Source organism: Rhododendron vialii, chromosome 7a, assembly GCF_030253575.1.
Source record: "Rhododendron vialii isolate Sample 1 chromosome 7a, ASM3025357v1".
Taxonomy (NCBI): Eukaryota; Viridiplantae; Streptophyta; class Magnoliopsida; order Ericales; family Ericaceae; genus Rhododendron; species Rhododendron vialii.
In genome coordinates this window covers 37,149,914-37,176,430 of record NC_080563.1, presented here as the reverse complement: position 1 = coordinate 37,176,430, position 26,517 = coordinate 37,149,914, and the positions used below count along the sequence as shown (strand labels likewise).

General features: G+C 38.0%; 2 protein-coding genes across 5 annotated transcripts in view; one reads left to right on the top strand and one right to left on the bottom strand.

Annotated features, from left to right (window-relative positions):
- The window catches only part of LOC131334111 (protein SABRE), a 37,503-nt gene extending 27,179 nt beyond the window's left edge, over window positions 1–10,324 (top strand). For 2 of the 4 annotated variants that reach the window (XM_058368988.1, XM_058368990.1), the window contains 9 exons: window positions 424–648; window positions 2,972–3,111; window positions 4,600–4,672; window positions 6,388–6,489; window positions 6,574–6,759; window positions 7,287–7,625; window positions 7,717–7,884; window positions 8,832–9,213; window positions 9,777–10,324. In XM_058368988.1, coding sequence (XP_058224971.1) covers window positions 424–648; window positions 2,972–3,111; window positions 4,600–4,672; window positions 6,388–6,489; window positions 6,574–6,759; window positions 7,287–7,625; window positions 7,717–7,884; window positions 8,832–9,213; window positions 9,777–9,886 — 1,725 coding nt within the window. In that variant the 3' untranslated portion in view covers window positions 9,887–10,324. Of the gene's footprint in view, window positions 1–423; window positions 649–2,971; window positions 3,149–4,599; window positions 5,168–6,387; window positions 6,490–6,573; window positions 6,760–7,286; window positions 7,626–7,716; window positions 7,885–8,831; window positions 9,214–9,776 lie in introns of those variants that run through there. The other 2 variants (XR_009202052.1, XM_058368989.1) reach the window with 2 other exon arrangements.
- An 853-nt stretch (window positions 10,325–11,177) lies between these two features.
- Window positions 11,178–23,748, bottom strand: LOC131334110 (GATA transcription factor 24-like). Its single transcript, XM_058368987.1, has 12 exons — window positions 23,596–23,748; window positions 23,022–23,398; window positions 19,231–19,317; window positions 19,013–19,146; window positions 16,578–16,691; window positions 16,357–16,471; window positions 15,396–15,455; window positions 14,495–14,563; window positions 14,337–14,408; window positions 12,377–12,451; window positions 12,094–12,162; window positions 11,178–11,576 (listed from the first exon to the last, which is right to left on the bottom strand). The coding sequence occupies exons 2-11, from the start codon at window positions 23,286–23,288 to the stop codon at window positions 12,094–12,096; spliced, it is 1,062 nt and encodes a 353-aa protein (XP_058224970.1). The 5' UTR covers window positions 23,289–23,398; window positions 23,596–23,748; the 3' UTR covers window positions 11,178–11,576.
- Window positions 23,749–26,517: the final 2,769 nt, after the last annotated feature.

Here is a 26,517-nt window from a genome sequence, read left to right as displayed (position 1 = left end):
CAAAGGTGCCAAAATAAAAAAATGATACATCAAGTATCTACAAGTATTAAGCTCCCCAAGAATCAAAAAATCCTTTTTCTCTTAGCGGGGTTAATTTCATAAAATGTAGCATGGTTACTGCACCACGTTGTTTCTCGACCAGTTATCCATTTGCCAACGAAAATAGGAGTTTTGGTTTGAAAATTTAGTTGATCCCCTTAAATCCGTTTGTAAGGAGATCAGAACATAACTCCTGTAGTGGAAAATATTCTCGGTTTCCGTAGCTCCTGTTATTAGATGTTGTGGATTCTGTAGCAGATTTATGGTGATACATTAAGTTCATGGACAAACGTGTGCATATCAGTGTTATGTCTTGCCATCTGTTTTTCGTCGTAAGCTATTAGTATGTATTTAGTCTGAGCACTACGAAATTCACATCTTCAGGTGTACAGGCTAAAGAAAGAGCTTGGGAATGCCAAAAAATTAAGAAAAGCTGCTTCTGCTTCATTAAGGATGGCTCTGCAGAAAGCTGCACAGCTACGACTTATGGAAAAAGAGAAAAACAAAACTCCATCCTCTGCTATGCGTATTTCTATGCAAATGAACAAAGTGGTTTGGAGCATGCTTGCAGATGGTAAATCTTTTGCCGAAGCTGAGATAAATGACATGGTGAGTGTCAATAGAGTTTAAAAGCTTTCTTATTGGAGTGCCTACCTAGGAATTGTTCGTTGTGTAAAAAAAGATGCGTCTGAACAAATTGTTAGACAAGGAGATTGCACTCTCTTACAACTTTATTAGTATATAGTTGTCAAAATTGTACGATTCACACAAAAACGATACGAATCTATAGGTGAATCAAGGTTTATATAGCATCGGCAGTGAGTCGTACGATTCACGATTCGATTCGCGATTCACACAAAAAGCAATACGAATCTATAGGTGAATCAAGTTTTATCACAATCGTTGCATTTGACTAATATGAAACCACATTACTAATATTGTTGAGGATGATATCTACATGGATATGTTGTCTCATAAATCGATCTTTTTAATTCTTGTATCCTCTAAATCATAGACTGAGACAGGGCTCAAAGCCTTGAACCAACCCACACATGTTGCCATATAAGCTAGTTTAGTTTCGTACCTATTAGGCTACAAACTTTTGTTGTGTTAAGGCTTGGTTTTTATTTTTGTATCAAATCTTTAACGTCTATATGGACATATCCATCTTACTGTAGCATTCATTTTCCTATTATGTACAAGTGTCTTTCCTATTAGACCATATGATATGATCATCAATTCATAATTGAAGACAAACTTTACTCTAGGTTTAAGCTTACATTTTGTAATTTTAAATGTATCTGTATTCTGTACATGTGTAGATACATTTTCCAATGTATTTTTGAAATTTGGACCAAATCGTTGTGATTCACGATTCGATTCGATTCGATTCACAGTTCAGAAAAGGGTCAATCCGATTCTCGATTCAATTCATGATTTGACAACTATCTCCAACTGACCAGGCATTCTTCAAAGGGTATTCATACTGAAGTTACTTGTTGGTGTCTGATTTTGTTAAGCCACCATTCAACTCTTGAAAATATAAGGTAGTAAACGAGCAAAGTTTAGCTGAATAGTGGGGCGTTGAATGTTGATTACTGTTCAATTCAATCTCAAATGAGCTTCATTGAGTTGATCACTTGTTGAGCTTATGTAGCTTGCTTTTTTATACCATGCAGAGTGCAAATAAGCTGATTGAGCAAAATTTAGGTTTCAAAATGGGTTTAATCTCTACTTGTTTACAAAAAATGGTGATTCTTGAATGAGCTGTTAGTGAACAGGAGTCGATCAAGTTTAGTGACTCAGCTTGTTTTACAGCTTCCCTTTAGAGTCCCTTGGTGTGCCTGGATTCTTGGATATATTCTCAGACACAGGTCTTAATAGTTATTTTATGAAGTTATATGCATTATGCAACATAGTGTAAATTTAGACATCAGATTCCCTGAATTGAAAAGTTAAGAGGATGAGGGTTAACAGGTATAAATTCATACTTTTGATTTTATTTCATTGGCGGAGTTATTTCTATTTGACTTGTGATGTGTTTTGTATGTCTCTAAGTAATACATATGTGTCTCCCAAGAGTTGAAGTGTAGCTACGTCCAGATTTTTTTTTGTAAGTAATAGAGCCATGTTTAGTCCCCATGTTTTCCATGTCTTGTTCGATGAGTGCCAACATCCAACCTATTCCCTTTCTACTTTATGGTTACCAAGTAGCGGTGTGGGCATGGTATGTGGTGCTATAGTATGGTGTGATGGTGGGATGTGGCCATAGTATATAGTGCTAACTTATTGTTACTAACATATTCTTGTGCTAAGCTAACAAAAGTGGTAAAGATGCAGGTTAGTTATGGCAATATTAGTTACTGCATAGGCATGTTCAGGTATATCAGTTGCTTTTCGTCCTTTCATTGCCCTGAGCCTTGGGATTAAATCAAACTTAAGAATTGTAAAGATATTTCAAGTGCTCAACCAGATATGGAAGGCACCATGGAGTTATATGTTGCATTCAAATGCAAGGTCAAAGATATTTTATCCTCTTATCACACTTTGTTCGATATACTAATGATCACTTCATCCTATGCAAAAGATCAAGAAAAAAGCTAGCAGAATACATCAAGTCGGAAAACCTTGTAAAAAAGGTGTTGCATATAAAGGCCTAAATTCATTACCAATTTGCTTGATTCATTATTGGTTCTTTTCTACGTTTGATGTTTTTATCTCACTTCAGACATGGACGCTCCTGAATTTTGTGACATTCTTTTTCCGTAACAGATTCTTAGCAGTTTTGAGTGGTTTAGTTAGTCCTAAGATTGTTGAACACATCTTTGAATGTAAGAGAGTAATCATTTGTTGGCATGATTGGATGCATTTAAATATTCTGATTGAGTTTAGAGTTCTGTTTGTCCTCACTCGTCATTTTGGGCCTTTGCAGATATATGATTTTGACAGGGACTATAAAGATTTTGGTGTTGCTCGGTTCACAACAAAGTATTTTGTTGTAAGAAATTGCCTGCCCAATGCCAAGTTTGACATGATTCTAGCACCATGGAATCCTCCTCCTGAATGGGGAAAGTATGCACTTGTCTCAGCCTATTTGCTGCACTTATTGGTAAATGGTACCTGTAGGTTTTCTTCTTGTAGCTGCGTTCACTCCACTTGTTAAGGACTCGTTTATCTTTCCTTTTTTTTGATTTGTAGCAGTACTTTGCATTGCATATCTTTATCGTTTTCTTGATATCAAGTATTGACAGAGAGCAAGTTTTATTAGTTTTATGAATCGTAGATTATTTAGGAATACGACTTTAATTAGGAGATGACTGTAAAAAAAACGAACATAATGCTCCTAAAACTTGTTTTACATGTTTAATTTGTAACTGTCAGATCGTTAAAATAAAGGGGCTCTAGACTAGAAGTACCTTAAATACAAATATTATATATTTTATGACATGAAAGTCTAAGTGAAGAGGTAGCCCTTGACAGAGCTCAATGGAAAAACAAGATTCATGTAGCCGACCCCAATTGATTGGGACACAAGGCTCGATTTGGTTTGGTTTCTAGATGTATCATAATCACGCGGTGCACCATTTCTCCGTCCTCATTCTACGTACCCGACCCACAATGAAGGAACTAGTAGTGGGCATTTGGCGGCCAAGGCCACCTCCATTTGAAAATCCAAATAATTTACAAGTACATTTTTAAAAAAATACTAGAACCTTATATGGTGGGCCCCCCATTTTATTAGGGAAAATGCTAACCTCAACCCTAAGGGCGGAGTATAATAGGTAATAAGTGCATCGATATCCTAGAAAAGTGTATTGGTACCTTTGAAAATGTATTAACATCCGTGAGATATGTATTGAAATCCAAATTTGTTTGGAATTATTTTCATATTATCCTTTTCCTACTTGGCGGAGGTTAGCAAGACCCTTTTACTAGTTGTTTTTGTTTGTTAAGAGCACCTAGATATAGTGGTCTTTTTGGGTATTATTTAGACATTTAAACGTTTTATGCCTTGCTCGGTTCCCTTTTTGAAAAAAAAATTCCAACTCAAAAAATATTCATTACTCCTACTTTCAATCATCTCTCCACTCATTACCCCTATCTCCAATCATTATTCTCATTTCTCTCTCTATCTCCCTCCACTCATTACCCCTACTTCCAATCATTGCTCTCATTTCTCTCTCCACTCATAACCCCAAAAAAATTTCAAAAATTTCTCAAAAACTCATCCAAACAAAGCATTAGATTTTTGAACCTTGAAAATTTAAAATTTTGTTGTTCATGTTGTGGGCCCCTTGTATATGAAATCCCGGTTCTGTCCCTGTCGACCCATCCTCGTTCCAGGTAACACAAATCGAAATGCATGTACACCAATTTTATGGTAGAATTGTTGGCATATCAATGCTTCTTGGAAATCTCTTGATGATTATAGATCATAAGATATTTATCTGGTATGTGTATATTTTTGGAGTGTTGCAACTTACAGTTTTAGCAAATTTGGTACCTGTGAATAGCCCTTCATATTTTTCTCATCAAAACCATCTATGTTTTTGCCTTTAGAAAAGTGATGCTTCGAGTAGATGCAAAGCAGGGAGCTCCCAAGGATGGAAACTCTCCTATTGAGACATTCCAGGTAATTCCACAACTGACTTGATTCTCTAAAAAATAGGAAGGTCAGGGATTAGAGTTTTCTTTCTCCTTGTTGAACTTAAACATATGGTTTCTTTTCTTCTGGAGTCAATATACAATGGCTACCCTCAGATCCTATCATTTCTGATCCTTTATTGGGCATGAATATTGGGTTTTGCAACTCTGTGCTGCTTGGATATTTTCTTCCCAGAAGTTGAAAGCTGGCTGGGAAAGAGCAGTTCTTGAAATTCGAAAGCATTATGTTTCTTCATTAACACCTGAGCTTTACCTTATTTTATGTAGCCGAGGGAAAAGGAAAAATTATTTGGGTATGTATGACACTTTCCAGCCAAAGATGGGGCTGTTATGTACCATCACTCCATCAGCAAGATAAGTTCCATGCCTTGCCTTAGTCGGAGATTATATAACCCTCTCCCCTGTGTTATAGATATCAGATCGATTGCTAAGGAAAAAATGTACTCCAAAAAGCTTGGTTGGCCCGCAAAATAGAACTTAAAAGAATATATTTTTGTCAAATAGAATTTGAATTTTTTTTCCTTAAATAAAAAGAATTCCCAATTATCTAGTAACTTGCAGAAAAATGTGTGAATTTTTCTTGGCAAATTTTTTAATATTTTTAAGTGCTCATCTTGAGGTCTGAACAATATTTTTGGAAAGGAGGTAGTATGATATTTTTTAACGGCAAACAGATTAAGGCCCTGCTTGGTGACACAGTGCATTTAGCTTGGAAGAGTACTTCTTTGTGTGTTTTTTTGCATCTTCAGGGTTTGTGCCAAAAAAACACTTTTCATTGTAGCATCGATTGAGGTGTTTTTATCAGAAATTGTTTGTAGAAGCGCTTCTTAAAGTAGACACCAAGCAACATTGAACCACTTCATATCAACCTCTTCTCTACATAGCTTCAAGTAGAGAAACACTGCATGTGAAACCACAGCAATTCCAAAGGGGGTTTAGTGTTTCTCCTTGATGATTGGGTAATTGCATCTAAAGAACTATGTAAAAGCTTCTTGGATGCTTATTTGCAGGTAGACTTAAACAATATTTAGCCTAAACTGTACTGTTGTAGCTCCCCTGGTCAAACATCCGGTTCAGTCTGGAAAAGGATTCAAATTTGGAGACATTATTTAGACTTCATTTTACTCTCTCAGTTTCTTCAAGTTTCTTTAGTGCACAGTCATGAGTCCGTGGCTGATGCCTCTTTGAAAATTGATAGGACTTAGAATCAAATCTAGACTGCAAGAATCATGCTCTATGAATTTCCTGCTTACCATGAGTCTGATGATGGTATCAGGATATGCATCGGCTGTAAAATTTTCAAATAACCCCACAAAACCTTGTTGATAGCATATACTTACTAGACTGCTGCAAAGAGTAGTTTCTGCGTGGAGAGTGGATTTAACGTAGCATTCACAGAAACCAGGGAGGTTGAAGCACTTTTGTTTGCTTCATTTCTTTGATGTGCACTAATCCAAAATAAGTTATGACTTGGAGCAATATCCACATCACGTGTAGAAATTATTATTTGATCTTGTCCTTTGATGAATATGTGAAGAGTTTCAGTCCGAACAGAAGCTACTGTTTTCTCTGCATCGGCTTTGGTATTAAGTTGGATATCTTGTCTAACACGTGACTTCATTGTGGTTCGCCCAACAGTATGTACCTGATTTGCATAACAGTATAGTACCGTCTATCTTACAGGTAGAGATATACCCCCTAAAGATACATTTGACTGAGACACTGTACCATATGATATGGGGATATTTCTTTCCAGAAGAAGAACAAGACTCCCAAAGGCGGCAGGTTAGTCCTTTCGTTTTTGACAAATCGTACTATTTTTTCCATGTATGAACTAATGGAGTTGGAATACCAAATGGTGTTATCCAGGAAGTTTGGAAGGTTTCGACTACTGCCGGTTCAAAACGTGTGAAGAAAGGCTCATCCATGCATGAAGCTTCTACATCGAGCAGTCAACCAACAAAGGAATTTGAGGTGTCCTCCAAATCAAACACCTCTGGGTTAACCTTAACTTCTGGTACCAGCCAGTCTTCTAGTCATGCTGATTCCTCACAAGTAAGTTTCCGGAGCGTATGCCACATTCAGGCCGTTTGGTTCCCGTTCCTTAGTTGCTTATTTCTCATGAATAAGTAATAAGCTAGTACAAGAATAAGCAAACTTGTTTGGTTACAAATGGCTTATTTGCTTATTTTCCATTTACCGTTCGGGCTCCCTTTCTTCCCTATGCTATGCTCCCCCGTCACAGGCCTACCACGCTTCGCGCCTGCAGCGTTTTCGCCAGACAGTCTTTTGATTGTTGGTTTCCTTTAAGAAATTGTGCAACTGGGGTGCACCAAACTTTCTTTCTTGCTTATTGCATATTGTTAAGCAAATAAGCAAGGTAACCAAACAAGCTCTCAATGATGGTGTCTTGATTGAATAAAACATCATGTATGAGGCAATTTTTGTGAAGTTTTTATAGGCTGGTTTGTTTGCACAACATTTGGGATCTGGGCGATTTTGTGCTGCATGAATCTCGATAGGAACAACTTAGTTATAACTTGAAGCCACAAATAGTTGTACTGAAAATGAAATACTTGCAGGGATCAAAGTTGCAGAACCTAAAAGCTAATGTTGTTTGCGGTTCAACCCCTGAGCTAAGACGATCATCTTCTTTTGATAGCACATGGGAAGAAAATGTGGCGGAATGTGTAGCTGATGAACTAGTAATACAGGTTCATTCATCAAGCGCTTCTACATCAAGAAATGGGTCCCTTGCTATTGAACAGCAAGACGAGTCCACCAGAAATAAGTCGAAAGAGACAAAATCTGTTAAACCGAGTCGTTCCTCTCATGAAGAAAAGAAGGTAGGAAAGACACCAGATGAAAAAAGATCCAGGCCTAGGAAAATGAGGGAGTTTCACAATATCAAAATAAGCCAGGTTTGTTCAGTTTCCTTTGGTAATGCTGTATGTTGCTTTCTATTGTAGTAAGATTGTTCTGTGTTGATTGTCTTATCATGCTTTTGAGTAGGTTGAACTACTAGTTACTTATGAAGGACCACCATTGTCTGTCACCGAGCTAAGGTTGCTGATGGATACATTTCACCGTGTGGACTTCACTGGAACTTGGAGACGACTGTTCTCACGAGTTAAGAAGCATGTTATTTGGGGAGTCCTAAAGTCTGTCACAGGAATGCAGGTAAGTGATCAAGACGTATATTTATTTTTCTTCTGTTTTTACAGAGAAATACAGCATTTACTGTTAGAGCTTGCAGAAATTGTGATAATAGCACCTTCCAACATGAGCCCGTGGTCCCCTCCTTTCATGGCCAATATTTTTGTTTCAAGAGGTCTTGGGCTCAAGTCTCTCTAGCTTACATTTATTTTTCATTTGCTTTCTGCTTCTCTACATGTATGGATGTTTGCACCTCCATGTGCAAGACGAGGTTGGTATTGGTAAACTACCAATTGTCCCAAAAGCTTAAGTTGTTAAGAAATGGGGCCAACAATGTATGTCAAGCTATTCAACACTGTCCCTCACTTTTTACCCCATCTTGTACATGTAGATCCAAATATTGATAGATGGATAGAGTGGAGCAGAATTCGAAGGGGAGAGCCAGAGCTACAGAATGCTAACAGGAACAAATACAAATGGAGAGACTTGAATCCAAGACCTTTCGGAACTTGAGCTTTGCTACCATGCTAAGTTATCAATTGTTCTGAAGTTAAACTGTTAGGAAATGGGCTCAACCATCTATATCAATCTATCCAACATGTATGAGGGAGGGTGTCCCAACAGCTTGAACTTTGGGAATATTTCGTAGTTTAAAACGGTATTAGAGCTAGGTTTTGGTTGGTTTTAGGCCAGATCCAGATTCTGTTCCGCTTTTGTTCGTGCCATTGGCGCACCTTATTCAATATATTGCATCACATCCTCTAATTCTTTTGTTCCGGTCGCACGTGATTTGAGTGTTTGATCTTGTTCTAAAGGAACATAATAGCACCTCCCAATATAGCGTACAAGCCTTGTGGTCTTCTGCATTTAAGGCCATTTGATTTTGAATATTACTATTGCCAAACCTGTTACCTACTGCTTGGTCCACAATTCTTCTTTTCCCTCTCACAGATTCCTTAATTAATGCACAGGGTAAGAAGTTTAAAGATAAAGCACATAGTCAGCGGGACTCAAGCGGAGTTGGTGTTCCAGACAGCGATCTTAATTTCAGTGACAGCGATGGGGGTTCAGCTGGGAAATCCAGTCAATACCCAATATCGTGGCCTAAGCGCCCCAGTGACGGAGCGGGTGATGGATTTGTCACATCCATAAGGGGTCTTTTTAATTCTCAGCGCCGCAAGGCCAAGGCATTTGTGCTTCGAACCATGAGGGGGGAAGCGGAGAACGAGTTTAATGGCGAGTGGAGTGAGAGTGATGTAGAGTTCTCTCCATTTGCCCGGCAACTAACCATAACAAAAGCTAAGAAGCTAATCAAAAGGCACACCAAGAAGTTTCGCTCAAGAGGGCAGAAAGGTCTGTTTGGTGGTTACCCATTTTAACTGTAGCAATTTGGACTTTTTCTCTTTTCTTTTCTATCCTTTCCTTTCATGTCCATTTTTCTTTTCTTTCATGCATACCTGCCGTTCCTTCAATTGGATTTGGATCAAAACCTCAAAATTTCCTTTTGCCCCAGCATTGCATTTACTGAATGTAATCGAAATCGAAATCCCTTGGCTACTTTTTGTGTTTCACCTTTTTTCTGTTTTCTTTCATTTTCTTTTCTCCTGACCTTTTGTTTCTTCACTTGGGCCGAAAAACCTTAAAATTTTGTTTTCCACAAACATTGCAACTACTTAGTTCAAAATTCAAAGGCCTTGGCTACTTTCTTCCCATTTTAAGGAGAATCAAACCAGGTCTTCCAGTAGATGCAGTTTTATGTTTGTCATTCATTTTGTTGTAATCTCGTTGCCATTTTATCATGCTTTCATTTTCACCTTCACCTTCATTTTTCCCTGTCAACTGACATGAAATTGGCTCTTATGTTAACCTCGTTATTTCAAAATCTGCAACTTATCATCGTTCCTTCTGCATCCCAGGTGTATCATCCCAGCCGAGAGAATCACTTCCCTCATCACCACGGGAGACGACGCCTTTTGAGAGTGACTCTTCCAGTGGGACTTCGCCTTACGAGGATTTCCACGATTAGAGGTGCCTAAAAGCCCTTACACTGGAATTCTTCATCGGTCAAACAAGCGAAAGGCATGGAGTTCTTTTATCTCTCTTTAAAGCCAAAGCAGAGAAATTGTAAGTGATTTGACACGGCAACTCCCTCGGATGAATACTTGGAAGATTCAAGATATGTTTTCGGGCTTTCAAAATCAAAGCAGGCAAGGAAATGCTTGCATTGCGACGGTGAAATTAGTAGGAGAATCGAAGGTCGACCGCTCCTATTCACATATATTAGAGTTGAATCCTTTGTTGGAGTGTGTCCGTATCCTCATCAGTGGCTATTTATATGTAAATGCATCATGTCCTTTAGCTAGGATGCAATCTAAGGGCTCTCAATGAGTTCCATGCACAGTTTTGTACGAACAGCTGTATATGATAGTATATAAGTAAAAAATTAATGTTTCACGTGGTATCATGTATATTGCTAGTAGAGTTGCTACCACTCTCTTTGTGGCAAAGTTCCCTTTTATATATATATATATATATATATATATATATATATATATATATATAGCTTTCCAGACCAGCTTAAGGGCATCTCGTCCAACCAAAAGTATAATTTCCGTTGACTGACCAAGTTTCTTTTCCATACCTTTTTTTCTTTTTGACCAAATTTTTCCATGCCTTTGGTTAAAAGAGTTTTTCATATGCTTGGAACTACGCCGTAGAAAATGGTCTAGAAATTGAAGTGTACGGAGCAAAGTCATTTCAAGAATAGCCCAAATACATTTAGGTGAATCCACACTACGTTTGTTGTTACAAAGGAATCACAACAGAGATCGCAGTTTGGCAGAGGTTTTGGTGGAATTGTTACAAACAAATCGCACTTTGTTCTTAGGACATTTTTATTTCACTTCAATTCAGAACATGTAGACTTATTGATGGTTTTTTGTTTTTCTAGACGACTCTTTTTTTTTTTCAGGTACTTCGGAATATCTAGACAGACTTGTTGATTGTGAAATATAGTGATTCCAATATGTTCTGCCAGAATTGCTCCAAAAAACAATTATTCTACCATGGTACTCTCTCTCTCTCTCTCTCTCTGATTGTGAAATATAGCGATTCCAATATGTTCTGCCAGAATTGCTCCAAAAAACAATTATTCTACCATGGTACTCTCTCTCTCTCTCTCTCTCTCTCTCTCTCTCTCTCAATATTTGAGATCGGCAGGTTGCAGATTGGCGAAATTTGAAGGATCCAACTGTAAAGTGCAAATTTTGAGTTTCCCTCATTTCGCACTACATTCGCAGCAATTATTGTCCAGTATATTTCGCAGAACATCCATAGCAATTATTGTTCATTATATTTACAGCCTTTAACATAAAAGTAATCAGAAAGGAGGAGAAAAACAATATATTCAGTTGCTCCTCTCAAAACCTAAAAGAATTGCATAAAAAAGAGGTCAAACACGTGTACCCCCAAAGGAAAATTCAATACATTCCGATGAGAATCAAGCCTATATACAACGATCCTATATAGATTGGTTAAGGCACTCAACATTTTCTAAAGAACACAATAAACAAACAAGATCTAAAACTTAAATATCAACATTAAGCAACCCCGGATGTTTAATGTCGGGCCGACCAGAAATACGTTCCCCCAGGAAATGAGAGTCTATAATCAGTATTTATGTCATTCACATCCGAAGCTAGAACAAGTTCCCGCTCCTGCTTTTGAATCCACAAATATTAATTAGACATGCACATAGCAGGAAGACATAAGAGAAGCTGAAATAACATTATCTTTCTGGATTCAGGGGAGCTGCTTTGGCCACACCAAGGCATGCTATGGTCTATGGGTGCAGATAGGATCCACCTCGGCTGGTGTGCTATTGCGCAGATGGGATCCACCCTCGGCCTTGAGGATTAATTGGAAAGGTTCATTATGTTGGGCTTATCGAGTTGGTAGTTAATTCAAGCAATCAGGTCACTCGCAGCATCAAACATCGGCAGCAATACGATCCGTGCACATATGAAAAAATTAACGGCTAGAGTAATTTTCAGATTAACCTACAAGTCTACAACACAAGTATGCCCCGATCATGTGGCTACCGATGTCCGATCACTAAGAATTTTACGAGGTTTACCTAGTTGACGAGCCCCACAAAATGAACTGATCTGATCAAATTAGTGGACCTGTTGGTCCACCCTGAATCCAGAACTTTGGGTATTCCAGAAACCATACCTATGATACAAAGCTATCAGGAATGTCCATCTCAGTCTCTGAAGTATTTGCAAGCTCATCCAAGGTTTCCTGCAAACCCCAAAGCTTCAAATAAGAGTAATTCTAGATAACTTTCACAGGTCTCATCCATACCACTGAGGTTACCCTTCGATATGGACAATGAAAGTTCAAACTGCCCATTGCCCACAAATTAGTACATCTTAACATTCCCTTCGTAGTAAACAAGCAGTAACCACACAATATGTGACTCTCCCAAGGCATTTTGTTGATTAAGTTATGGCACCTGCTCATCAATGTTGCTTGAAGAATGGACAATTCCTCCTGGAAAACTATTTGCTTCAGCAGTTCCACACAAATCCTGCACAACAGGGACGCAAAATTTTAACCACGCTATTAGGCAGTCAGAGTGTCTGTAGAGTGGACGTTTTTTGCGTCTTGTCACCATAAGCATCAAAGGAACATTGTTGCCGAGTCTGAACTGAGCAAAATAACGAATATAACCGAACAGCCTAACTCCTCTTTGGAACATAAATGCTTGGAGTCAAACTCCATCAATAAGCTAACAATGCAATTAAGCTAGTAGTTGTAAGGTATATCCTATCCCCTTTTATAGAAGCTGGAGTTAGCATTTTCCGTCGTCTATGTAGCACATACACTTCGGAGGCCGCGTACCGGTATAGGACACTGACACTCTCCGGACACACTCAAATTCGAAATGCCCTATCTTTTCTCAACGTTTTTTGCTTGGACACTCTGGGGACCCTCTAAATATTGATCTGAACACTCTCAAGACACTGACGAGACACTCCCAATACACAAAGTAGTAGACTCTTGTTAAAGCTTAGAAAAGTCTTTCTTTTTTGTGTGATATCTAATGGTTAATTAACTCTAAAGACACATTGACGATGAACTACCTTTTGTTACTTTTATGAATGATGTGATGATAAATAAAATTTAAGGTACATATGGTGTTACATGCTTATAAAAAGAGCTTTTTTATTTCTATAAAGGTGTATGTAAAAGTATTTTTAAACTGTGTCCCCAAAGTCTCGTGTCCTCTTATTTTCTCAAATTTGTATGTCGGAGTGTCAGTTCTACATAGACCATTGTTATTTGCAGCCTTCAAAATAAAATATAGCATAATGCATGGCTTGGCCCCGGCAAGATTCTAGATACAATGAATTGCACCGATTGGGTGAGTGGTGACAACCGAGTTGAACTGTCCTACTCAGGAGCCGCACGATTGTATCAAATAATCATTATCTTGGCAGGCGCCATTGTTATTACTACTCCCTCCATCCCCTAATTGTTGATCCTTTTTGGGGAGCAGTGCGAACGTTTAGATAAAAAACAAAAGAGAGTATTCTCATAAATATATCTTTCCAAGTTTTTTACACCAATTAGAAGTTCTAATTGAGATCTTTTGAATGGCATAAAAATATTCGAAAATTTATTTACTATTATACATTATTTTTTTATCCAAATGTCGGCATGGCTCCCCCTAAAAGGACCAAAAATTGATGGAGGAAGTAATTAACTTCAGATGTCATCATGTGAAGGCCATAGAACAATTTAATGTTTCCGAGTGCGCGTGCGTGAATAGGTAATTTCTTGGATCTAATTTTTGATGGAAGCCATCAGCGAAGGAGAAAGGCATCATGGAAACAAGGAAACCAACGAGCTAGAACAGAGGTGAAAAAAGGTGAAAACTAAGGCAAATAGCAATAATTGGCAATGATCGTAGCACAAGAAAAGACAACTAAGTATAGACAGCCAACAATGATAATAGTGAACAGAAGATTGATGGGATCTGACGGCCAATATGGTTGGGCCTCAACTTTAAATATGCCATTTAAGTGATTTTTGTTGGGGAGACGATTGAGGGAGGAGATATGTGATGATGATTGGTGAAAAGGAGTTCACTGACCTAAAATAGCTATGAATGATTGTAAATTGACAGAAAGCGAATATCTAACAAAATAAGAAAAATCAACCACGATAAAGAAAAGCAACAATACAAATGAAGAAGAATGACCTCATGACGGAAACGACCAACAATAAGAATTGAGGATATTGACGACAACAATTGGATGAAAATGAAAGACAACAGGTCTTAATTTACTGCGGAGTACGGACATAGCATGTGCGAGCGCTTGGAACGCATACTATACAATACCCAAAAATTGCATAGGAAAATGAAGTCCTCGACTTTATTAAAATGCTGATGTAAGCTGTGGACTTACTTCCTCATCTGGACTGATACAAGGATTATCAGTTACTACTGTTATGACCTTAGAAGGGTCTTCAGGAGTTCCCTGCATTTAGCACAGATCAGGTCAGAAACTACCAAACATGCATTTACAGAAAATTTCCTTGTAAAGGACCAAAGAGACAATCATACAGGATCATCCTGGTTCCCATGGAAATTTTGTCCCTCCGCGATTGAAGGCTTAATATCCATGGGGGTTTCCTGCAAACCCCAAACAAAATCCTTGGGTCGGTCAAACATCATCATACTAAATTGGCACAGTTATCATGTTCATTAATATAGACTAAACCAAACCATATTAAGCCTAGCATCCCAATCAATTGGGGGCCAGCAGCCAGCAACATGAATCTTTTTTCTCCATTCTACTTCAGCAAGGGCTTATCATTATTTAAGTTAATAAATGGGAATTGATTTCCATACTCTCCTTTTAGCCATTCACACTCTTTTTTGTCTTTATGCACTTGAATTTTCTATTTTGCCCTTTATTCAATACACTTCTTCACACATGCAAGGGCAATATAGTAAATTCATGTGGATAAAAACAAAAAAAAGGAGTGTGGATGGCTAAAAGGGGAGTGTGGAAATCATTTTCCTAATAAATTTTATCATTTTTACCACAGTATCAAATGATATTCCCCTAGCATTTCCCTTGACAGTTAATAACGCTTGGCTTTACCATTGCATCTATATATCTCATTGAATGTGACCATATCACCATAAAAAAATTCTTTCAAATTATCCCCAAGAGGTACTACCCTACCCTACCAATCCACAAATGTTTTCATTTCTAACCTTCTCTCCTAGTCTTACCCAACATCCACCATACCAGTCGCGGATGAGAGGTAAAGCTAGGAGAGTTAAGGTTATTATTAATAAAACGGAAAATTACTGTTTGCCCATAGATCCAGCTCATCTGATTCATAAAGGAAAGGACAAGGCAGGTGTGAGAATTGAGATAGAAATCCACAACGAGATTTTAGACCTGGCCTCCAAAAGAGGGAGTAATATACAATTATTGTCACACAAAACATACCGGTTCTATTTGGTCGAAACAAAGATTCCTCCCTCCCTTGTTCAGGTTTCTCAGAGTTCCCTGCCGGTGCCATAAAATGATCAAATAAAACAAGGAAAGGGTAGCCACGATTTGTAACAGCAAGTTCAGGATAAGACTAAAACTCGATGCAAAGCCAGGCTCAGAACATTCAGACCATGATTTTGCTGAGAAATAATATCAATAACAACATAAGAATCACCATAAAAAACAGCTTTGATTACCCAATATAACACAAATTGCTTATCCTTTGGGCATGTGGAATAAGAAACTTGGTATGCCACCTATTCTAAAATGTAGTACAATGGGTCAGCTTAAACTGATTTCAAAATTGGAACAAAGTAAACGCAATCCAGAATAAGAGAGTTTTTCCCTCTGTGGTATATGGGGCATTTTTTTTTTTTCTTTTATTTGAGCACAGCGGGTACAACGGTAAGGTTGCCCACAGGGTCGAGTAACGGGAATATCCTCTCCTCTTGCTGGGGTTAAAAAACCTGTGTATTCAACCCTTCCCCATGCAGTAGCAAGGAGCCTCGTGCAGTAGGTAGCCTTTTAGTTGAGCACAAAAGCATAAATCCTCGTATATCCGAAAACTAGTGCCATGTAGATAAAAAACTAATATATACTGAATTTCCTACTAAACTCATTGCTGCTTCGTATCATTTGTTTTAAAAAACAAAACCGAGAAAAGAAATAGAAAAAAAATTTCACCGACCACTACTTTTAAGAAACAACCTAAATACCTCAGCTTTCAAAACAGTGAACAAAGCTTCACCGAAACATTCCATTTGAATTAATATCAAATCAATGAAATGCATGAAGTCCCTATGCACACAAGTACAAGCAAATTGAGCAATGGAATTCTGGTCCTTTTTCTGATCTCAAATGGATGACCTCCAAGACAAAGCAAGCAGTAGCGTTTCATAACCAAGACTATACAGACCTTGTTTGCCCACATAAGTCCACACGCATTGCAAAGTGTTCTAGGTCCAGCAGGGCCACGACGCATTGCAGGAGTAGAATTTTCACCAACACCACAATGCTGACATCTTCGAAAACTAGAATATTGCAGAATGAACAGCTGATATCAGAATAACTATTGACAGCTGTAAAGAATAATCAGGAAGAAAATGAAGGCTTGGAGTCAAGTTAGGTTCAACTCACACAGTTTCTGGACAAGGTGTGCCATCTCCTTGAAGGCAAGTGTTGGTCGAATCCCAACTAGAAGATGCTGAATTTCCTTTTAATGAAGCAAACTGACCATTTTTGCGATGCATCCTTTTAGGAGGATAATACACGTGGAAGAAAAGTTAATAGTCACAAATGCCAACCCTTCCTTCATTGGAACAATCAATATAAAGTTCACTGGAATAATAAACCTTCAACCCACATCCAAATTTCAAGTTCAAACAATCAAATAATTCTACCAAAAAAAGGTCCTACTGAAGGGTAACTTGAAACAGAACAATGTTGGTTTACAGAAAAGACTTATTAGGTCTTCTCGCATGGAACACACCGAGACTGAAAAGAGAGTTTGCTTGTATATTGATGTTCATTATTTGTGAATTCAAGCCCTAACTTTTATATTTGTCCATAGCCTAGAAAGTGCATCGACCAAAATGCACTAACCAATACAGATAACATTTCATGCCACAACAAAACTATGACAACCAATTAGAATAAAGAATAATGACCATGGATACATGCAATCATCTGCAAAATGCATCAGGAAAGTCTAGCAGGTAGTCATGCTGAAGGCCTCTAATTCCCATTGCACTGCTTCAGCCAACCCAAAGACATCTTTAGGTCCTTTTGAGGAAAGCTACGCTCACTGACATCTCATAATTATTTCGCACATACCGCGTATTATGTCCACAATTGCGATCATAACTTTCATTTATTTTCTTTTCTTTTGTTGGGGAAGGGGGGACATGGTGCTAGGAAGGGGAAAAGTTCAATTTTTTGCTCCGGTACTTCAAAGAACAGATCATAAATGCACAGTGGTTATGTCATATCTGATCTGCTCCTCTTGCAGCACAAAGAAAACCATTTTAAGGTCTATCTTATAAAGGTTCTAGTTCAAAAGAAAAACCAAAAACTGGTTTTCAACATTATTTGAGCCAACATTTTTATTTACTAATCGTCCATCAAATTCAACATGACGGTTGAGTCAAAGCTTCTCAGTTCCGAAATGTTAAGCCTCCCCGGAACTGGAAGATCCCTGCTCCTATTTTAAGATGTATTAGGTTGAATGATCTTCCTTTGTTTCCGTGGGATTTTCCCATTTTACCTGCATGTTTTCCTACCCTTGCCGTATCCTCTGATTTTGGTGATAACATCTCCCTCCCCAAAAGAAATCTGTAGCATTTAGGCCGAAGTAAATCTAAAGATATGCTTGAGTTTTCAAAAGAAATACCTCCATTGAGGTGTTTTCGTCTTTGTCATCATACAAAACCTTCCTTCCCCACATCAGGGTGCACCAGGTTGGAAGATCATCAAAATAGTATGTTAAAGTAATTTACACTATAAAACATCACACCATAACAATGGTGTTTCGCTATTATTTTAAATGCATAACCAGCCTGCCCCATTCGTGAACGTGGCTATGGGTTTGGAGATCGCAAAATAGAAAGATAATTTAAAGTAGTTCTATGGGAAAAGAGAACAGCCCGCATAACATTGATCTTTCAAATTGCAATTGCAGATGTGTATGAGGCAACAATTCAGGGAACCTATTGATCTTTTTGGGTCAGCAAGCAAACAATCTTAATTCAACCTTGAGAGTGACTAGGGCTGAAATGTACACATTGAGGCCCTCTAACATGCACTTGTTATATCCTTTAGATTTGTCAAATGATGCATCTTAACCCCTTATAGGGCCTCCAAATGATTGCAGGTCACCAAAGCCGTTTACATGGAACTTGGCTTTAATTTGGAGGGTTAGAGAGAAGAGACAGGAACGTAAACTGAGTGAGCCAAACAAACAGAGAGGAGAACTCATAGTTCCACCTGATCCCCGCTCGAGACTGGGACAATGTGCTGGGACGGTGGTGATGCATTTTTCGCGGTCATGTGCAGCTACGCACATATCTTAGGGTACAGATGAAACACTAACCAAGGAACTTTGCATTCGTACTTAGTTTTCGAAATTGGTTATCAATATAAGGATTTTATAACTTTTTTAAGCAACTTCTGTACACGATGAGTTCATTCTTTCAATCAGTGACGATGTATTCAGAGTTATGTAAATGGACCGCATGTGCAAGTAAAAGTTGAGATAGTTAGTACTTAGACAAGACAAGCTGTGCTAAACATTGTTGTGCATGCGCTTTGCCCTCATGGAATTGAATATAAAAATTATGTGAACATTCTACACAATGATATGCAGGATTGTGGCCATAACGGATTGCAACTGTATTGACTAATGAATCCCTGATCTTGTACACAACCATAGTAACCATGCTAGGGAAGATTCGAACTTTGGACTAAAAAACCTGGATTCATCACGTCGAAATCAGACGTACAGATAACCTACCAACATGTTTGATGCATTTAATAGCCAGAGTACGGAAGCAGATTGCAACACAGGCTATATTTACCTTTGAGCAACCTCCTTTCGCACGGTGTACCTGATTTTCTTATCAAAACATCTCTCCTTCCGTTTTTCACGGAACCTAACCAGCGAGGCAATTCTTCGTGAAAGATTTGAGTGCTTGGGGTTATTATCCACACCCTAAAATATTACACCACAAAGGTCAGCATAGAATTAAAGTAAGAAAAATAGTAGCTATCTCAGTGTTTCCCACTCCAAAATTACCTTCTTGTTTGAATCAAATGGAACATCAACTGTAGGCACAGCAGTAGGTATTTCACGCCCTCCCAAAAGCAAGAGCACTGCTTGCACCTGTACATTTTCAATGAGCTGTGAGTTGCATGGAAATGACAACACTCCATGCTAGACATTTTTTGAGACATACTCCATACAAGACATTATTTAAAGATGACTATCGAGTAGTGCACTTAATCAAAGACCTAAGATTTTCGCTAAATAATAACCTGATAAGTACTTCTTTTGCCCAAATTATTTGGCTGGTTACCTTCTTATCTATCAACAAAAACCAAGTGTAGAGTATCCCAGCTTATAACAGAAGTCGCCTTTTGGAGAGACGTTCTTGGGCTAGTTTCAGAAGGATCATCATCTTACCAAGTGAAAACCCTTATTTGCATATGACATCCGCATTTGCACAGTAATATCGTTAATACAGAAAGCAGGATACGGGGTAAGGTTATGTAAGATGGGTTTATGACTCTCATGTCTCATCCACCAATGAGAAGCAAATGTCAGCTCAAAATGCCCCACAAAAGATTGAGGGAAGGGTGAAAGACATCCATAGACCCTTACTATCAGAAACACATCAGCTTTTCCCTAGGGGAGGATATACTCCTACATGAAATTTCCCACATCACAGTTTCTTTCAATGTTTCCAAATGCTAACTGGAGGCTCACATTAACGCCAGATTTTACAAAAGAAAAAATCTTCAAGGCTTCCAAACTTGTGCTATACCCTCCAAAAGTGTGTGCCTTGTCTGAAGTGGGTTTGCAAAGTGCGCCTTCTTCCCATTTTTACGCATTTCATGTGAAGCGTACACTTTTTTGGAAAATGGCCTAGAGAATTTGAGACTCTGCTTCCCTCTCACCCTATCGATCTTCAGATTCATAACTCGGAGTGCAAGTACCTATTTGATCAGGGACAGACACAAGATTCTGCTGGGCGAGCATTCAAAAAAGTTGGCATCGTGAAAGCAAATATCAATTTATCAATCCTGTACATCTATATCTATTTCAGAAGGCAAAATCTAGACCATGAGTTTGATTTTGGTTGTTAGTATTTTTCAAAAAGAAAAAAGATCTTAGACGTGGGTGTTAGAGAGTTAGAAAATTGTTCGGCGGACGAGTTTAAAGTTTCAAAAAACAGAAAAACTACTATAATTCTAAAGAAATTCTGAAACTTGGGTAGGGCCGTCACCCGGGTTCATCCGCCCTCAATCTGACCTCGTATTTGATAGTATAGAAACCTACTATCCGAGAGAAAAATAACCAAAGTCATAGTACGGCTGTATGGGTATGTTTTTCTTACAAAAATTGTGTACTAAATAGAGGTGACATGTAGACATTTCTTGAGCTTGATAGGATGAATGAGCTTTAAATTACATAATTAGATGAACATATCTACTTCTAGGTTTCGAGAGGCTTTTATGACTTTTTTTTTTGTAAGTTTGGATAAAGCGCTTCGGATTGCCATTCCCCTTTAAAAAGAATAATAGCCTTAAAACTGCTGTGCTTAGATATTCTTTTACTCTTCTCCAACTTAAACAAATATAACAAAAACAATAGAGTACTCAAACACCATACAATAACTGCCATTTATCCAGAAATAATATAAGAGCCTAAAAGAAGATAGTATAATCTGAAAAAGAATTCCATAGGGGATTAGATTGAAGTCATTTTGGGGCATACATGAAAAAAATTTGATTTGTTTCTGATTTTAGGACAAGGCCCAGGGTATTTCCATGGGGATCCATTTGATTGGAGAAAGATGATGAAAAATGAAAATGGAAGAAAGTCAAATTGAAGTAAGGAAAACCAAGAAAATGTTTTCGAAAGTAGAAGTCACAAGAAAATAAATTGGTTATGAGAAGTTATTAGAAAATTAAAAAAATAAAGTAGACTAAAATTGAAATCGAATTCATAGCAGTGTTACACAGTTAATAAATTTCCATGCGTGTGTTCTGCAGGAAACGTAATGCGCACTTCATATCCATAAATGAGTTGAACCAGGAATCATATTTTCTTATACATTCCACCATTGTCCTGCTAACCAAAGTATCAAACACAAAACTACTACTACACCCTAATCAAATGAACCCCAAATAACTGAAGGTAGCAGTTATCGCCACGGCGGACCAGCCCCCACCGAAAATGGTTTTTCTTCTTTTGCATTATAAATTGTCTTGCACAAATTATTCTCTTTCTAATCACTTCAACATCTTTTGTATCTCATTTCATTCTTTACCTTTATTTCAAGCATCAACACAATGCATTGACCTGATGAGATGTCAAATGCAAAAACATAGCCAGCAGGCCCAGCGCCCCCTTTTTGAAGCTCACTAATGCAGTACTAAGGAACGTCCAAAATTGGAAAATGGCCAAACCATGGGCTATAATTGCATTTAATTTTGACAATTGGTCAAAAATCGCCATTAGTCTCGAAGGTCGTCTATTCCTCTCTGTCGATAGGACCCATAATGCCACTGTAATTTGGAGATTTAGGAATAAAATTCGGAAAACAAACTTCTCTTTTTTCTATCGGAGCAAGATTACTCAACACTGATGTTTTAATTATTGCACATCGAAGTTGCTCTTAAATTCTATCGGATGAGACAATGGAAACGAAGAAAGCATCAAACCTTTAGTGGTTTGTTATGATACTGTATAGGGTACTTTCATCGTAAATATGCTAGCTTAGTAATTGTTTCCAGCACAAAGGTTTTCTATTATTGCATCGTGGTTTATTATCAGAAACATACGATAAAGGCGTGCTTAAAAGTTGCCCCATTGACGCTAATTCCTGGCTCCCCTCCTAGGGTCTTTTCCTGGTAGGACATCTTTCTTTCATTACATATCTGTAATAAGTACATGCATTTGTCCTGCACAGATAGTCCTCTACGAAAAGATGGGAAATTTTCCGTTTAAAAAATAATCTTCCGTGCATAATTTTTTAAAAATTTTTTTTTCTTGAATTCAAATTAAAGATCACTAATTTAGTGTCAAGAAATCTTAAAAATTATCTACAGAAGTACTTTATTTTTTTACATGAAAATTGCACGTCTTTCGTGGTGGATTATATTTACAGGAGGGAGGGAGTAGCTGATCAAAACCAAACCGAGCCTTACGTCCCAATCACTTGGGGTCAGCTAAGTAGCTGATAAAAAACAAACAATAATGTTACGCATGATTTGAGAGAACAACCACTCTGAAAATACTATGTAACCCTAAATCATGTGGGCGGGAGTGGTTGGTGTCATGGTAAAGTGTTGTGTCCTTTTTTTTTCCTTTTTTTTTTTTTGCCAATATTGTATACATCAACAGCGATGAACTGGGGGTTTTCGTATGTTAGTCCACAGGAGATTCAAAGATTGTCCATAGCCCTGAACTCCAAACTGCCCCACGCGGGGATCTAACCTTCCTTTTATTTTTTTTCCAATATTGTATACATCAACAGCGATGAGCTGGGTTTTCGTATGTTAGTCTACAGGAGATTCAAAAGTTGTCCATAGCCCTGAACTCCGAACTGCCCCACGCGGGGATCTAACCATGCCTCCATTGAGGGAGGCATACCAACTGAGCTACGAGCTCATTGGTAAGTGTTGTTTCCTTAGCATTATCGAAAAACATATACTCCTCCTAGTTAGTAGGAGTAGTAACTAGTAAACTACAGTATAAATTTGAATACAGAAAGCTTTTAACCTGATTTCAAAAACAATTGCACTTCTAATTTTAAAAATTAAATCCGTACCATTCACTTTAAATCAAAGCCTGAAATGTACCTTCTCAGGCGTAACAGCAGGAAACACATAAACCTCTCCTTCAAAAGAGAGAGTCAGCTCACTAGTCCTCGACGCCGCCGCCGCAGCAACCCCGCCGCCGCCACGTCGACGGCGGCACCCGTCAGAAGCATTCACCGGCGCCACGTGTCCATCCTCCGACTCCCCATCAAATCCTCCGTCGTCGTCGTCGTAATCACCGCCTCCGACGACGTCATCGTTTTCCTCGTAGGGAAGAGCTTGAAGTGGCTGGATATTGACCGCCTTCATCACCAATCGAAGAATTGTTACGACCACGACATCAAACCGAGAGGTCCGGCAATTGAAACGGAAGCCCTAGTTCTTTTTCTTTTTTTTTTGAAACTGAAATTCTCTCGGCCCTGTTTCAACGGATGAACGTTATTAGACAGTTTTTTCCAGCATCGAAGGCCATAAATACGTTTAATCGAATAAAATTGAAGCGAGCGAGCGAGCGAGAGAGAGAGAGAGAGAGTGGGGGGGGGGGGGGGGGGGGGGGAGAGAGAGGAAATGGAGGATGATGAAGAAGGAGAAGACAACCGGGGAGAAAAGTAAATACCCGAAAATAGCAAAGATTTGCAGGTTGTGCCCCTGTGCTTTTCCTTGAAGATACTCGAATTAGTAATTTCTATAGACGGAGTAAAAGATTTTGGACAAAATCATTTCCCAAGATTTTTCCAAAAAATGAGAATGTGATGACGTATCTTGGGAAGAGAGAAATTTTTCTCGGTGCTTGGTGGATATATCCCACGTGGTACAAGTTCGGCACATTCGAATCGTTCAATACACATCGTGTGATAATAATAGTTGAGTAATTTTTTGCCCGCTAATTTAATACTTACATCGTAATTTATTTTTTTTCAAGATAGAAGTAAATCATGTAAAATATCGATATTTGAAATGCGTATGTTTTTACTTGGAAGATAGAGAAGTACTCGATCATATGAATATGAGTATCAGCATCCGATCAAGATAATTTTGGCAAGCATAAGGAACAAGGAACGTGTTTATTTTTTAAAATAAATGAACTTTCACGCTGGATTCGGCCTATTTGTTTGAAGATAAAATGTGTTCTTGGATAAAGTCGGCTCGAGTGCTTTCTTCCATGTTCGAGTAGCTTTCGGAGGAGATAGATAGATATATGTATGCTTATCTAGGTGCTATGACTCTGGCGCATGTCTCCATTTCCAATCATCTACAAAACTCGAATAAAAGTTCCAAGGCATTCTTTTTTTTGCATGTTGGTTCATAGTTCACACCGGGTTCTGGTTCGATAAACATATTTTTCCGCACGATCAAGGCACTAGGCGAGTTTTATAAAATGAACGATTTCGATCATTATTGTAGGCTCGTTTTCGGCCCAAACAAAAGCCAAGTTGGACGGGACAACCTTAACCCGGTTTTATTTACTCCCTCCGTCCCAAATTCTTGTCCTCTTTCTTTTTTTAGAATTCTCAAAAGATTGGCTATATCTTTTAATTTATAATATTTTTTATATCAAATATGGATATTATTTGATAGATCTCAATGAATTTTATTATACAAAGTTTTTAAAATCACCTAAAAAATTATAGATAGTAAAATATAATCAATTAAAAAATGGCACGCACTCTCAAAAAGGATCAACATTTTGGGTCAGATGGAGTATATTTGGGGATTGGATCCGGTCAATTTGACTTCGGTGATTAAAACACCCTCTTTAAATCTAAGCCGTTCAAAATACTTTTGCACTGCTCAAATACACTAAGGCTCCATTCCAGAAACCTTCTTAAAAAATAAGCAGCTTATTTCACATTTTCAAACTCAAAAATAATGTAAATGAAAAATAAATTTTCAATTTTTTTTGCATCGTAACAAGATTCATAGTGCATATTTTTAGATTTCAATAAATCCCTCATTTTTTAGCTTGAAATTACCTTTTTAAAAAATAAGAGCTTTTTTTGAGTTCTGGAACAGGGCCTAAATGAACCGAACTGATCCGAAGTCTAATTAAGAGCATCCGGTCCATGGGGATAGTGGAAGTAGGCCCCTCAGGTGAAAGGAGTTGACGGTTTTAAGTTTAGGTGGACCCACCAAATGGACGCAGTGGATTAGAACGCACGCAGTGGATTAGAACGCACGCACTGGATTATAAAGTGATCCAGGAGATGGTGTATAATGATTGTCGCCGTGGGACAAAGATTGTTGTCATCATGTTTGAGGATTGGGGTTGGATTGGATAGGATACGATGTGATATGAAAGTGGTGTGGGAGAACCAGGATTTTCGATGCCAAATATCTCGGTGTCTCTATGTTGGGAGGTTTTTCAGTCGTTAAATTTTAAACATAAAAAAAATTATGTAATCCAATGGCCGAAAAAATCCTTTGATACAGAAACACAGGGGCTTTCGGGACATAAGAGATCGGACCCCGATGTGGAAGATATATGGAGTGAATGGGATAGTAGTGCTCTGATATCAAATAAAATTTTATTTTATTTGAAATGTTGGAGATAGGGTATTGAATAGGGCTGTAAACGAGCCGAATCGAGCCGAATATTAGAATGTTCAGATTCGTTCATTAAGTTTTTTAGTGAACTCGAACTCGAGCCAAACTCAATGAAAATTATGACGAGCCAAACTCGAACCGAGCTTGCCCAGGTTTGGGACGAACTCAAGCTTGTTCACGAGCCTTAACGATCCAATAATATCATATTTTTATGCTCTCATACAGGTCTAAAACTGCGAAGAAATTTTTCATTATGTACATAAATATGTTCATATACATATAAAATGATAAAAACATATACATAAGTAAATTTTTAGTAAATATAAACGTTTAGACTTGTACAAGTTTTAATGTAAACCTCATATACATATGTGAGGTGTGTGTGTGTGTGTTTCTTGAATAAAAAAAAGAACAAAAAAACCATCCAGGGAGGTCTTCTACGTTAGAGAGAGAGAGAGAGAGAGAGAGAGTAGCGTGGAGGAAGAAGAAGAAGAGAAAGAGGAAGAAGAAGAAGGAGGAATTAGGGTTAGGTTGTATTCAAGCTTAATTAGGTAATTTACATCTCTTTAAGTGTTGAATTTCCTATTTCTCATGCTAGGTTTCTTGTTTTGCATCTAATATGCACTGAATTGAATCCATGGGTGAGAGTTTTTGAGGTTGTAGTTGAGTTTTATTCCAAGAAATTCGTGCATCTTATGGTTATGCAAAACTGTGTTTGAACCAAGTTAATAATCTGTCCTGTTTTGACGAATTTTTCTCATCAACATTCCGATCATGTTATTTTCTGATAATTTTACTGGAGATGCCCCTGTGAGAGTAGTTTATGGGCGCTGCTATTCGCAGCCCTTTATTTTCTCTCATAGCCCACTGCATTTCGGTAAATGGTTGTTGAAAATCATACATAACATTTCGGTAAATAGCTGTTGAAAAAAAGATTATATTTCGGTAACTACATGTCGAAAAAATGTTCAAATTTCGGTAAACAATTGCCGAA

Coding starts and splice junctions, on each gene's coding strand:
- LOC131334110 (XM_058368987.1), bottom strand. CDS start 23,288: ATGAAGGCGGTCAATATCCAGCCACTTCAAGCTCTTCCCTACGAGGAA. Junction 19,318..23,021: donor CTGCTGTTACGCCTGAGAAG/GTACATTTCAGG, acceptor GAAAATGTACAG/GTGCAAGCAGTGCTCTTGCT. Junction 15,456..16,356: donor GACTTATGTGGGCAAACAAG/GTCTGTATAGTC, acceptor TGGCACCGGCAG/GGAACTCTGAGAAACCTGAA.